General features: G+C 39.3%; 2 protein-coding genes across 5 annotated transcripts; both read left to right on the forward strand.

The window, feature by feature from the left end:
* Window positions 1-1,626: 1,626 nt before the first annotated feature.
* On the forward strand, window positions 1,627-10,130 carry LOC101467188 (cell adhesion molecule 3). 3 transcript variants are annotated; one of them, XM_076883304.1, is made up of 10 exons: window positions 1,627-1,924; window positions 3,927-4,202; window positions 4,299-4,619; window positions 4,727-4,990; window positions 5,232-7,490; window positions 7,831-7,997; window positions 8,546-8,812; window positions 8,900-9,232; window positions 9,319-9,573; window positions 9,656-10,130. In XM_076883304.1, exons 6-10 carry the CDS (start codon window positions 7,946-7,948, stop codon window positions 9,661-9,663), a joined length of 915 nt encoding a protein of 304 aa, XP_076739419.1. In that variant the 5' UTR covers window positions 1,627-1,924; window positions 3,927-4,202; window positions 4,299-4,619; window positions 4,727-4,990; window positions 5,232-7,490; window positions 7,831-7,945; the 3' UTR covers window positions 9,664-10,130. The 3 variants fall into 3 exon arrangements, with proteins under 3 accessions (XP_076739419.1, XP_004552195.3, XP_004552196.3); XM_004552138.5 differs by lacking the exons at window positions 7,831-7,997; window positions 8,546-8,812; window positions 8,900-9,232; window positions 9,319-9,573; window positions 9,656-10,130 and having other exon boundaries at window positions 1,645-1,924; window positions 5,232-6,987; XM_004552139.5 differs by lacking the exons at window positions 1,627-1,924; window positions 7,831-7,997; window positions 8,546-8,812; ... (1 more) ...; window positions 9,319-9,573; window positions 9,656-10,130 and adding an exon at window positions 1,972-2,093 and having other exon boundaries at window positions 5,232-6,987.
* Window positions 10,131-11,533: 1,403 nt separating this feature from the next.
* On the forward strand, window positions 11,534-12,824 carry cmc4 (C-x(9)-C motif containing 4 homolog (S. cerevisiae)). 2 transcript variants are annotated; one of them, XM_076883596.1, is made up of 3 exons: window positions 11,534-11,688; window positions 11,903-11,962; window positions 12,046-12,824. In XM_076883596.1, the coding sequence occupies exons 1-3, from the start codon at window positions 11,571-11,573 to the stop codon at window positions 12,180-12,182; spliced, it is 315 nt and encodes a 104-aa protein (XP_076739711.1). In that variant the 5' UTR covers window positions 11,534-11,570; the 3' UTR covers window positions 12,183-12,824. The 2 variants fall into 2 exon arrangements, with proteins under 2 accessions (XP_076739711.1, XP_004552199.1); XM_004552142.5 differs by lacking the exon at window positions 11,534-11,688 and adding an exon at window positions 11,705-11,819 and having other exon boundaries at window positions 12,046-12,819.
* Window positions 12,825-14,088: the final 1,264 nt, after the last annotated feature.

The following is a 14,088-nucleotide window of genomic DNA, read 5'->3' on the forward strand; positions in this document are numbered from 1 at the left end:
ATAACCCAGAGAAGCATCTAAAGAACTGCAGGTCTCACTTGTCTCAGTTGAGGTCAGAGTTCATGATTCAATAATAAGAAAAAGAGTGGGCAAAAAATAGCTTCATTGGAAAGTTCCAAGTTTAAAAATCACTGCTGACCAAAAAGAACACAAAGGCTCAGATGGCCCGTCTTCTGTGGACTAGCTAGACAAAAGTTGAACTTGCGTCCCGTTACATCCATCGCAGCAGTCCATTTAAAGGACATCATAGCACCAGTCAAACATGGTGGTGGTAGTGTAATAATCTGGGGCTGCTTTGCTGCTTAAAGACGTGCACAACTTACAATTTACTGAACAATGAATTCTGCTCTCTAACAGAAAATCCTGAAAGAGAATATGCAGCCCTGAACCTCAAGCATGATTGGATTGTGCAGCAAATCCAGAACAGACCAGCATGTGCACCTCTGAATCGCTACAGAAAAAAATACAATAATAAATTACGGCACTGTTAAACTCACGGGAAATGCAAAGCATTTATAAACTGCCTTTCCTTATCACCTGTCCTGCCAGCAGTGCGCACCGCAGTTTTATTATTTAACTTCAGTCTTCCATATATGTCGTATTGAATGTCTCTGTATATTCAGTTTAATATTTGATGTAAATCCAAAAGTTTATATTTATTTATGAGAAACAGTAAAGCCTGAATAACTTATTGTTGAAAATAAACCGCACACTGATGTGTTAATAATCCGAATTATTGAAGGGTTAATGGAGTTCAAGTTCTTCGTGTGAAGGCTGAGGAGAACTTTATAACATATTTGTATTTGTTTGTATGTGCTGTAAATATTTGTCACTTAGGCAAAAGTGTATTTTCTTATTAAACATCTTGTTGCTATTCATATGCATGTAAACAGCAGTTATTAGTGTAATAAAGGAACATAAAATATACAAGGTTGTAAACCTCTTTGCCAGTAATTCAGAATAGCTGTTTTCTTTGGTTGTTGTTATGAGCAAAATTAAAATCGAAAGGAAAATTGTAGGCCTAGATACAAACTCAGTAACCTAACCATATAAGCATACCATTGTATTTAAATCAGTAGGAGCACAATATAGTTTTGTCTCAGCCTGCTGCACAGATACAAGGCATATGGAAAAACTCTGCTCTGTCCTGCACACAGATTTGATATCTCTATAAAAGGCATAAACTGTTTGCTTATTTCGGGAACATTTGGCGCACATGAAACAACTGCACCTGAATTTTCAGTGTTTTGTTGGAGTCTGTCCTCGGGAGGGTGCTGTGGGAGAATCCAACAGGTTTACAGGTATGGACGCCTTCAAGTGCAGTCGGGAATATTGCTATTAGACATTTCTACCCAGTATGAAAAGACGAAGTTTTAAGCCTTGCGACTTGGTTGTATAAAAACTGCATACACATTTATCATTTACATGCTTTAAAATTGACGATTAAATGCTGAAGTCTTGGAGGAGGGGGGTTTAATTGAGTAATTAGCTGAAACTAAAGGTTGAGCTAAGGTTAAATGAAACTAGTTGCTATACTGCAAACTTTTGAAGGTTTTCTTCAAAAGTAAATCAAATGTTTAATTTATTAAGTAAGAGGTTGAACAATAACTTCGAACTGTTCCTTTAACTCACAATGTCGCTTCAGAGCGAGCAGAAGACGGGACGCTTGGTGAGGTAATCGTGTGACTGTCGGGATAGTTGCTGCTTGACTACTTTTGGTTTCGGATTTTTTTTTCCCTTACAGGTTTAGGGTTTGGTCACAGCTTGTGGGTACAGGAGCAGCAGGAGGAGGGACACGGGTGCTTGACTAAGTTTATTCAGCCGGATCTAATTTATTTTTCTTTTCTTTGTGAGCGTGTTTCCCTGTTTGCTGAAACCATGGTGTGGTCCTTCTTCTTCTTCGGTTTATTACTCGCGTGTACAGGTGAGCTTGTTTTCTTTCTTTGTTACATAAAGCTACCATATTGTGTCTTTATGAATTGATCGCTGCAGCTTCGAGCTCATCTTCGGGAGAAAGCCTACGCCCATTGTTTGATACATATCAGCTCTGTTCGTGGACTGTATAAACATGCTGTCCTACTGTCCGTGACCGGGTTTGTATTTGTTTCTTATAATCGTGAATTTCAGTTTTAATCTCTGTGTTGTTAGATCTTCTCGACTAAACACAGCTTGTAAATCATTGACCCAAGTTTGTGTATTTTATCAGGTCAGTGTCTGAGCTGTTATTCCTGGAGATGTATGAAAGAGAAACTAAATGACCAAAAAGAACTATAGTAACATTTGTATCAACCACTGTAAACTAAACAACAAAAAAAGTTAGAACCCCTCAAATCCAATCAAGTCCGACCCCCGTCACCACCAACAAAATGAAAAGAAAGTGCTACCAGAAACAAAAGTAGGGAGGGGGGTTACATTCAGTGAAGCAAAAATAGATATGAATAGAAATTGTACTCTATGTGTCTACATAAACTTGCATCTCCATATTTCATTATCTTGTGTGAACCCAGAAAAAAACAACAACTTTGAAACATGATTTATGGCGCTACTAGACAGACCAGCTTTTCTCAGAGATCTGTTTCTTTACAGAAGGGGCAGATTTCTTGCTAATTTTATGAGGAGATTTCTTTAAGCTTCATAGGAATAAGGAGGAAAATTTGCAGTTTCCATAACAAAGCAATGAATTATTATCAGTCATCAACTTCTTTGCAAGAGAAATATGAGTCATGTCACTGAGTAAGGCTGGTTAAATCTTAGTCTCTGATACTGATCCCAGACAATACTTTAAATTACTCGAATAAAGTTTCCAGTGGATATTTTGCTTCTGAAATGGATTCATTTATCGGCTGGAGGTATAATGATGTAAGATGAAGTAACTCTGCAACAAACTTGTGGTACCAGTTATGCTTTAGATACTGCCTGATCTCCTTTCTTGGGGGGATATGCCTTTTAGATTAGAAGTCCTTTTTTTTGCCTGTCCCATTTGGTTCTTTAGCCGTCAGAATTGTTGTCTGAAGACCAACAAGGATACCCAATGGATTTACTTTGCGAAATGGATCATCACGGCCTTGCCATATTGGTCCGTTTGATCAACCTTTGTTGTTATTATTTATTTTATTTTATTTTCAGTTGTTACAGACGGGACAGACATGACTGAGGGATAGGAAAGGGAGAAAGAAAGATGAAGGAAAAGAAAAACAGAAAGGAATAGGGACAGTGAGAGAGGGCACTTAAAAAGAGAAAGAAGAGGAAAAAAAATCTCCTGGATCACCTGTTGAGAGAAAAAGAAGAGAAAACAAGCAAAAAAAACAGAGTAACATACTAAACACAACACCATCACGTTAATCTAGCTAAGTGTAAACAGCAGTAAATACTAAATATTGAATGTTGTTGTGCAGCACGTAGGACCGACAGCGCACAATGTGCTTGGAAATAGCAGCCAATAAAGGTGTAGTTTATGTCTATGAACAGTGGACACCCGTGTGCACACCTGTGTGGATCAGTGCGCTTGTATTCAAAAGATTTCCCCATGTAATGGTGTGCTAGAGGATGTAGAGAGCCATAGCCCCATCCCCCAGGGCATGAAGCAGGCATGGAGGAGAGATTAGAAGTCTTTAAATCAAAATATCAAATCTTTATGAAATTTTAAAAAAGGTCCTCAATAAATTTTCATCTGGAGAGCTGAAGAGTATGAAATTGATAATTTTTTAATACAATAATCTTTCTGGCTATCCTGGAGTAGCTTGGCTTTCAAATACTAATTGGGCGAGAGTTGTTTAGTGTTTGTGTTCAGATATTGAATGGCTCATCTTTTCAGCACGGAGTCTTAAGTCCTCTGAACGAGGCCAGAGTACTAACAGGACCGTAATGCTTAGTAGAACATCAGAGTAAATGTTGCCATAAACTTAAGTCTTCTTCTTCTTCTCTAGGAAACCCTGCAAGTGCCTCCTGTCCATTACAAATGAGTCCCTCTAGAGTTGTGGTGAAATTTGGAGACGCCTTATCAGCCAAGTGCACTTCACTATCTAACCAGACTGAAGGAATGGGCTGGGAGTCTCCATATGGAGGATTGGACAATACCAAGGGTGTCACTTTTCTTGACTTTAAAATTGACTCTGTGCCAGTGTGGGAGTTAGAGCCAATGTGTTTTGTAAATCTCCATGATGGTGATCAGTGTACAGAGATTTTACCAGTCACTGTTTATAGTAAGTAGCCTTAACTGTCTCATATATTTCCAGAAAAGGTGTTTTAGTATTTGAACAGTGAATGACATTAATTCATTTTATTTCTTCTACTTGCAGAAATGCCAGACAGTGTGTCATTGAGACAGAATTCAACTACAGTGAAAGAAGGTGAAAAGTTTGCCATACAGTGTGACATTGTTAATGTTGCACCAGCAAGAAATCTCTCTGTGCTTTGGCACAAAGGAAATAAGATCTTAAATTCTGAGACATTTATTGAGTCCAGTCCATCTCCCGTCAGTAAGTCATCTGTCCTCACTCTGACTGCTCATAGAGATGATGATGGAGCTGAGATCTGGTGTGAAGCAAAACTAAACTTGTGGCCAGGAGAACAAGGTCCTGCCATGATGCGCTCAATGTCGCATAGAGTGACTGTATTCTGTGAGTTTTTAAGTTGATCTTGATCAAACATCAGAAGATTTTCCTTGTATTTTATTTTCTAATTTATTTCACATTTGTCTGTATTTTATTTGCATGCATGTCCTCAGACCCACCAACCTACACCAAGGCTGGAAATGAGACTCTGGAAATGACAGTTGGTGAAAATATGACTTTAAATTGTAACGCTAAAGGAAACCCTCCACCATCATACCACTGGGAATTCCCAAAATTCACAAAAGAATGGCATGACAAAGAAGAAGTGATTGAGCCAATTCTGACCCTACCGTTTGAGCTTCCAGGGGTCTATACATGCACAGCCTATAGTAACCAAGGCAATGTGACCAAATATTTCAATATCAGCGAAGCTCCAAGTAAGTTCTCATTAGTTACTTCATGACATTTTGTATCTCGTTATACGTTCTTATTGTCTATAATATTTTGTGCTGTGATTCTCCATTAGGTAGTCGTCCTGGGACCACTGCTGGGATTTTAATCGCTTTGTTCTTTGTTTTCATTTTTATTTTGGGATGTGGGGTTTATTACAGACAGAGCAGAAAGTCTGAGCAGATAAGTTGAGAGCAACAATGTAACAACATTTCCCATCTCCCACAGGGTCTCGAACAACCTTTGGAGTCATGGTGGGAGTGGGTGTGGCCGTCGGAGTTTTGCTCCTCATTGCTGGTGCATATTTTGTGACACCTAATGGAACGTTCTCTTTCAACAAAGGCGGCTATCAACCAGGAACTCCCTCAAGACCAGTATAAGGCAGACTTTTTTTTAAATTCAGATTTGCATGGCTATTATTTTTATTTTTGTTAATGATCTTATTTGGTGCTTGGACCCAAAAATTCTGTAACATGTCTCTTAATGGACAAAGGACATGTCTGCTCTGCATGCTCTGTGGGTGTTCTTCTGCTCAAAGCTGTGGCTTTAAAAATGTATTATCTTGTCAGCTATCTCTAAAGCTCACTAATCAAGATTGCTGCCCTAACAAAGATATATAATACAGGAAATGCGTTTAAATGCACTGCAGTAACCTTTACAAGTCTGTGTATAAAAATGCAACAGATAAATAATTAGATTTCATCCCCACTACAGTCTTATTTTGGAAGCATGATGTGCTTGCTGGCCTTATTTGGAAATCTTTACTACACAAATACTTCCTGTTTCAGTTTTAATCAGGATAATTCAAACCTTTTTGCATATGGATGTGATGTTTTCCTCTCTCCTGCACATTTTCACAAGTCTGTAGCTGATGTCGAGATGGTTACTTGAATGCACATAAACTTAATGAATCAAGCTGATGTTGGACTCAGGGGAATTAACACCTAACAGGCGCTCTTTTTCTAGCTCATCATTTTGGTTTTATGGCTTTCACACATACTGTATGGTTTGTTCTGTGCTGATTATCAGCTTCGTGCTGCAGCAAAGCTCCGATGAAGCCACTATATCCTGTCCATGCAAAACTACAAATGAAGACAAAGGTCGTATCAGAGGAATTAAACAGAGCATATATTTTGGACACAATTGCTGTAATACGTTGATACAGCTATATATGGTCAGAGTGGATTTCTCAGCTTTTTGTGCGGTTGTGCTTTTGGGTTATATTTCTCATCTAGTAATTGTGTTAAAAAATATTGTTTTTATTGTTCATATGACTTGATAATTAGGTACTATTTAACAGCAATTGTTGCCTCATCTGAATTGTAGACCTCTTGTGTGTCTTTAAAAAAAATAACAATTCATCAAGAAGTACATTAAATATTTGCATAAAACTCATTTTTTTAAAGCAAAATTAGCAATTCTATGTCAGCATTTTATATATTCATTTTGTTTCTACTCATCTAAACATGTAAATGCTTTGGAAGTACTTTTTATGGAATTACTTGAGAGCACAATGTAGTAATTACTTTTTTTAAGTATTCATTTTTAGGATATGCATAAATTATTCATATTTCTTTCTCCTTTTTTGTAAAATTCGATTTCTGTATGCACTGGTAAGTCTTTCGGATCGCTTCATAATTTTTGCACTGAATAGACTGATAGAGTTTATCAAGTATTGCGCCAACTTTTCACATGACACAACAGTTGTTTTACTGAGTCTGCATTTTACCAGAGTTTGTCTAATTGTACCAGTGACATGTTTTTAAGAAACTACATGTGTGTGATTGTAAATCCTGAATTAAACAATTCAGGAGACGAGGCAAAGTCAAACCAGTTTTCTTTCTCACTCTCGGTCTTTGAGTCTGGCTACATTTTACAATGTTCACTCTGCCATACTAATTAGTTCTTTAAAAAGTGAATGTAAAGAAGATCATTTGTGATCCAGACTACTGTTGCCAATATAAACATATTTCTTATGAAACCATGTTTTTTTCCTTCTCTGTCACTGTTCAAATACTGTTTCTGTATGCTCTGTGTTGCCCTAACAACCTGGCACAGCCACCAGTGCTCAATTAGTCATGGACTTAAAGAAAAAAAAAACAAGATTTTTCAAATGAGCAAACGCACAACATTAACGTGTTTCGATAGAGAACTTTTAGAGGGAAGAGCATATTCAAAGCTGCAAGTGAACTGAGCTCATACTGCAATGTGTAAGTTGAGATTCCCAGCTGTGCTGTCCATAAATACACCATAAAGCGTTCGATTACTCGCTCCCTTGCACTGCAGTTGTGGTCAAAGCTGATAGGCTGCGTAGCATTCTGGTCACAGTTGGGAGTCTTACAAGCTACATCCTGCACAAGACCAGCACTGCTGCCTGCTGGGATTTCACAAAGCATGGAGGTCAGGAGCAATAGGAGGCAAGCATGCAAGACGAAGGGAAAACAAGCGTTTCTTCACAGAGAGTGACACTGAAAGGAAAGAGAAAATGTGGGTCAGGTTGATATGCTTTCACCTCTGTGTTCTAGGAGACTCACATGACTCAAAAATTAAGGAATGAAAGTTTGGTGTTTACATTTTATTCTACTCAGATTTCAAGCTGGATGTTGGAAAATAGGGGTAGGGGGTGGAGGAACTAGACAGATGTATTCATCCTATATTAGTGGCATTTTAGTTCTGCATATACTTCGATGTCTCTGCAGGCTTTTAATATCCTGCATACTTGCTTCTAAGATTACTGCAGTGCAGTAAGTGTTATGCTGTTTTTCAGAGGCCTGCAACCTGTTACATTTCCCTCTTTCCCTTTCACCCCCTCCATCGCCCCCCAAAGTCAGCTGGGAGGGAACTTTTGTTCCAACATAATTCCCTGCAGGGTTGCCAAGGTCTTTCAAGTTGGAGTTCTCTTTCTCTAGTCTGTTAATCCACAGCTCGGTGCAGAAAATAACATGGGAAACAACTTTCTCACATGGATTCTTTTGCTTTGCACATTTTGTTCAGGTAAGATTTTGTCGCAGAGGTGTTTCTTTTCACTTCTTTGGGTTGTAGATGACGTTTGGTCTTATGGAAATGCTAGTAAGTAAATCCGGGTTAGAATGATCAGTAACTTCTGTGAAATAAATCTAAAGGCGAGCTCGAAGAATTAGAGCAGCCAGTTTTGTGCTGACAAAAATATTTGTCTTCATGCCAAGACTGTTATTTACTCAAGTGATGAAAGGCCCTAAAGAATAAGATGTGTGGTTGCATGCTGGATGCTTATTAGGTTGCAGCCAAGATATAATGTGGGTGACGCCCTGTAAGTAGGTCAGTTTAATTCTGCTGTCATAGCACATGTGACTTATTAGTAGTATAGCTATAAATCCCCTATTAGCAATGCACACTTGTAAACTTTGAAAGTATTAGACAATTCCTGCTTGATTACTTGTGAGTGTGTTGTAACAGGGTTACATAATGTGCAAGTAGTTACGGCTTTTTCATGTAAATATGAATATGCATTGTGATGATGATGACAGAAAAACAGTGAGAGATATCACTGCTGTGTATCTTAGTGTCAGGTGAAGGCTGCTCCCTAATCCTCAAGCCGTCCAGGGTCGTGGTGGGCTTTGGGGAGTCAGTGTCTGTCAGCTGCGAGGCTGCACGCCCTGTCCGTGTCCTGGGCTGGGAGTCAGCCATCAGTGCTTCACATACACAAGAGGACCGGTCTGTCCAGTGGAAGGTGGACAGTCTCATTGACTGGATAGAGGAGCCCATCTGTTATGGGGTGTTTTTCACAGCTCCGAAACAATGCGAGGAGAAGCTCAACCTCGTGCTCTACAGTGAGTTGTTTAAAAGCTGTTGTTAAGATTGATTTCTCAACCGAGCCCTTTTTTGATTGACCTGAACCCTGTGTGTTATTCATTTAGAAACTCCAGACAGTGTCTCCATCAGACAGGTGAACCACACCGGCCCCATGGTGGCAGGGAAAGAGTACCAGCTGCTCTGCGAAGTTCAGAATATTGCTCCCGTTCAGTATCTCAGCCTGAGGTGGTACAGAGGGCAGACTGAGGTTTATAACCACTCCTTCTCTGATCTCACCTCTTCCTCACCTGTCCAAGTATCCTCTATCCTTGTTATCACACCAACTAAAGCTGAGAACGGAGTGCAGTATAAGTGTGTTGCAGAGCTGGAGCTTGGGCCAGAGGGACCACAGCCACCTCCCACTGTTTCCTCAGAACCTCTCAATGCTTCTGTTTATTGTGAGTCACTAAGCTCTTCTCATTCTTAAAGCAAGTTCCTGCATGCTCGATACAGTGAGAAATGATATGTGTAACTTTCTCTTTAGTTCCCCCGACATTCCTGAGTCCTGAACCAGAGATTTTGGATTCTATACTGGGGGGTGAGATCATATTAAACTGCACTGCAACAGGAAACCCCACCCCAATATACAGCTGGCAATCTTCCGTTCCCATGCAGGAGAGGGTGGAGAATGAAGCAACTGTTACCTCCTCCTCGCTGCTCCCAGGGACCTACACCTGCACTGCATCCAATACACTGGAAAAGAAAAGCAAGCAGTTCATTGTCAAGGCAAAGACCAAAGGTAGAAGAGAGAAATGAGGCACATGCGCAACCTGTCTGTGCATGCTGCAGCCTAACTTGTATCTTCTTTTGCTTTCACCTAGGCGTTTGAAACAACCACTGTGGAGAGGGGGTTGGACGACCACATCAGAAACACAGCGAGAAGTTTATCTTTTTTACAGTTTTTATTTCTGGTGTTTTTGTTTTTTTACTTTCACATTTGCTACTCTGGCGATGGAGGTGCATATTTATGAGACGATCTTCTTATCATCCAGAATTAGTTCACACAGAGAAACAGACCTGAATATGCTGTGCTTGGTAATTACCATTTAATTTGTCAGTGTTGTTTTAGGATGTAGTTCACATTTTATGAGACATTCTGTGTCTAATTTATATTTGGATAGGCCCTTTTTTCCTATTAATGAAACTATCTTGTAACACTACAGAAGTGTAGCTACTCATCATAGCAGTATGACTAGCACCAGGACATGGCTGTAAATATGACGTCTTTGTTTTCTCATCTTTATCAATACAAGTTTAATAAATGAATTGTAATAAACTTCTTTCATGGACCAACAAGCCACCTTTAATCAAACATCTTTCCAAAGGAAAAAAATACTAAGAATACTAACACATAATTTACAGTAGTCTGTCCAATCCAGATGAAGCTTAAATGAATCATGCAGAACTTAGAACATATAGATAGAATTCATATTAAAGGTAACCTTTATAATTTCCTATATTCATTTTAAGTAAAATTACATATTCTATTTTGTTCTAATTTTAAAGATTATGACTTGGAGCTCATGGAAATCAGAAGCCAATTTCTCAAATTCTTATTTGAGATATTGTCTTATATTAATGAAACAAAGATTTACAATACAGAAATATCCAACTTATCAAAAGTATGTTCATCTGTACACTCAATACTTAGTCTGGGCTCCTTTACCGTGAACTGCTGCATGATTGCAGAGCAGCGTGATGCAGCCGATCAGCCTGCAGCACTCCTGAGGAGTTATTTAAGCCATTGCTTTAATAGCCACCTTCAGCTCGTGTTTATTTTTGTGTTGGGTGTTTCTCAGCTTGACAATACCCTGCACAGCCTCTCTGTGGCAGGGCTGGGCAATTACCCACCCCCACTCTACCGGATTCAGTTCTGGCAAGTTGACTGGCCAATTAAGCACATTAATAACCCAGGCAGCAAATCTGGTAGTAGTTTTGAGACTCTGGGCAGGATCTAAGTCCTGCTGAAAAAGGAAATAAGGTTTATCAGCAGGTGGAAGTATGAAGTGCTCTATAAGCTCTTGGTAGACAGCTGCACTGACATTGCACTTTATAAAACATGGTGAACCAACCACATCACAGACCTTGGATTCTGTGCCTCTCCACTCTTCCTCCACGCTCTAGGACTTTGATTTCCAAAACTAAAAAGTAAATCTGGTTCATCTCTGATTTAGGAAAAGTCAGTGTTTGCTCTTGATGCACTGGCACCACGCTCAGCCCATTCCTTTTCACCAATGACTTTCTCTGCCTTTCTCCCTTTGTGAACAGCGTCATTGATCGCTGTCTGGACAAGTGCCAAGTCAGCAGCCTTCCCCCATAATTGCGATTGCACGTGGCATGCCCAGGAGATGAACAGTATTCATGCTGTAATAACATTAATTTAATCAAACTTGTGAAAATAATCTAATATCTGAGACACTGATTTTCACAAGCTATAAAACACTCTAAATTAACCTAAAAAAAAAAGTTTATTTCACTGTGTTTGAAATTAATGCAGAATACATACGTGTTTACCTTTTTAAAGCTATACCAAAAAAACACAACTTTTCACAATATTCAAACAGCTGCCATTGCATCATTTTCCCTCTGTCACTGGGTCACTACGACTTCTCACCGCGAGATGGCGTGGTTATACTTCTACAGTCATTGATCTTAGGAGGTGATTGGTTGTTGAAGACTCACATGATCAAAACACTGCCTCGTAAGAGGATTTTTAAATATATAGAGAACTAGTATATGAGTGTTGATTTTAAAAATTTAGTGCCATCTGTGTGTGGATTTTATCATTTGGACCCCTGTCACGCGGTCACTGCGGCTTCTGACCACGAGATGACGCTGCTGTACTTCCTAAGAGGTGATTGGCTGTTGAAGAGTCACATGTTCAAAACACTGCTTAGCAAGGGGGGACTAGCATGAGCAGCTAACATTAGTTAGCTTTTTGAGACTAATTATTAGGTCCATGACAACTACTTAAAAGTGATAAAGGTGGGAGTCATTTCTTGGGTTCTTTCTTATGTTAAGTCCTCTTTGCATTTGCTCACAACAAAGAATGTCGTGTTCTCTTTCAGAAATGCCACAGAAGGATCCGTGCCAAAAGCAAGCATGTGCAATTCAGAAGTGTTTACAAGGTGCTTTAAGCGCTCACTTTGACGCAATTATATGTTGGTGAAGTGAACCTGAACTGTTGCCTAACTCTATCTCCCCCCTGCAGCTAATAAGTACGTGGAAAGCCTGTGCGAGAAGGAGATCGCGGAGATGCGGCGGTGCTGTCAAGTGCATGCGGGAAACTCCATTTGCTGCTCCGGGTTCAAAGACTCAAAACCCGCAGAGAGCAAAAGTAGCGAATAGTTCCATGTTACATGTATTCATGCAAGTCATAATTCTGCATTGTATTAGTATAACATGACAGTGGAGTTTGCTGAGTTGTTGCATATTTATTTGTCTGTCTGCTACCATCCGTTTGTAAATTTAAATAGTGTTTTCTCACAGCAGACATTTTGAGATTGCAGAGAGCCTCATAATCACTCATCCCCCTGGGGCTAAATGGCACACATCTGGCAGCCTCACAAAGCTGAACAATGCAAGCTGTCTAATGTATTTAAATATTATATCGTGTGGTTCTGTCCACACCCAATGTATTTCTCATGCCTAGTATGAAATTTCAAGTATGTGTGTGGCAAGGAGTTTTATTCTAATTATAGTAATAAAGATTTTTTTAAATTAAGAATTTCCCTGGAAATCGAGACTAACTTGTTATTCATATCTCAGCCTACAGCAAACATCGTACAGTGGATAGCTTTTAGGGGTGTAGAGGAGAACATGGCAGAAAGACAAAGTTTAATGCTAGCTGGGTAGACAAGGATGAGGCTCTAACAATTGTTTTTTCCTTCTGGAAAAGAAATAAAATGTTTGCACTTTGAATGAAACAATTGGGTTATACTTTTTAAATTAGGAGCATCATTCACCACTCATGCAATGATTAGGACAAGAAAGTCATTACAATTTAAGATTTGTTGATTGATTCATGTTGTCAAACATTTTCTTTATGGAAGCAGGTAAAAGTGGAGGTGTGAAATTAATAATACTCTGGTAGATTTGTGGCTTTCAGTTAATTCAACAACCTTATTGACTACATAATTGTAATTAGAACTACATAATGCCCTGGGTAGATTTTATTCCTAGGTGTGTTGTTTTCACCTTCCATTCTGCTGGGTCGATTCTGGCCCTCGGGCCAGAACTGGGTCAGCCACACCTCCTCAATGACTTAAAACTTTTAGTCCCTGGTGTTATGGGCCCCAGGGGTCCAGGCCCATCCAAAAAGGTCAGTGCACCCCCTCAGCTGAATTCTACTGGCATAGTTTTGGAGGCAGGCACTGTGGCAACTCATAAAGAGAGAAGCAAAAAGAATAATTTTAGTAAAATTAAATCCTTCAGTTTGGTAATGAAGGAGATCTAAATCATTGATAAGCTATTACAGTAAAAACCAAGCTCATGTTACTTATTTGATTAATAGTAGCTTAGTGACTAGGAAGTAATCTCAGTAGTGTGACTCAGGAGGACACTGATTTTTGGAGCGAATGGGCCTGTGCAAGTCAAACAATGGGAAGAGCCCCCATATGACTCTTTGGAACAAAAAAAATGTCATTTTTTCGACTTGTGTAGTTTGTTATAGGTGGTGTGGATATTCTTGTGGTTTAAAGTTGCTTGTTTGTTCTTGAATTTGTTGTGTACTTTTAAAGGTGGCCCAGCTGCCCCCATATTTGCAAGGGGTCATTACAGCGAGTAGCACCAGATTTCTGATTTGTCAGGCCCTTCTTGACACAACATCAGATGGGTTGAAACAGGGACCTTTTGCTTGTTGGGTGAATGTGTAAAACTCTACACTATGGAGTGTATAGGTTATTATTATACGGGACTCCCTCTTTCTGTAACATTTTAAATATACCTTTAACCTTTTATTTTTAGCTATGCATCTTATTTTACCCTCTGTTTTTAAAGTGTAAGTGCAAATGTGCACACAATGTATAGGATAAATGTACCTAAATGTCTCTGAAGATGTAACTCATGCCTAATATTTTTTAGGCATGGTCTGAATATTTGTGAATCCAGGCCTTGGATTATTTTAACACTGACACCCTGGTTGTACCTGTTAGACCCAGACAAACTACATTGTTAAGGATTTCCTTAGTACATGAGCTCCACATTCTCTGCATGGGAGTCATTGCCATCTTGAGCAGCTGTAAACGGTTGCTCA

Source organism: Maylandia zebra, linkage group LG4 (assembly GCF_041146795.1).
Source record: "Maylandia zebra isolate NMK-2024a linkage group LG4, Mzebra_GT3a, whole genome shotgun sequence".
Lineage (NCBI taxonomy): Eukaryota > Metazoa > Chordata > Actinopteri > Cichliformes > Cichlidae > Maylandia > Maylandia zebra.

Coding starts and splice junctions, on each gene's coding strand:
- cmc4 (XM_076883596.1), top strand. CDS start 11,571: ATGAGTGTTGATTTTAAAAATTTAGTGCCATCTGTGTGTGGATTTTAT. Junction 11,689..11,902: donor GCTGCTGTACTTCCTAAGAG/GTGATTGGCTGT, acceptor GTTCTCTTTCAG/AAATGCCACAGAAGGATCCG. Junction 11,963..12,045: donor AATTCAGAAGTGTTTACAAG/GTGCTTTAAGCG, acceptor TCCCCCCTGCAG/CTAATAAGTACGTGGAAAGC.
- LOC101467188 (XM_004552138.5), top strand. CDS start 1,879: ATGGTGTGGTCCTTCTTCTTCTTCGGTTTATTACTCGCGTGTACAG. Junction 4,620..4,726: donor GCATAGAGTGACTGTATTCT/GTGAGTTTTTAA, acceptor GCATGTCCTCAG/ACCCACCAACCTACACCAAG. Junction 4,991..5,231: donor CAATATCAGCGAAGCTCCAA/GTAAGTTCTCAT, acceptor CATCTCCCACAG/GGTCTCGAACAACCTTTGGA.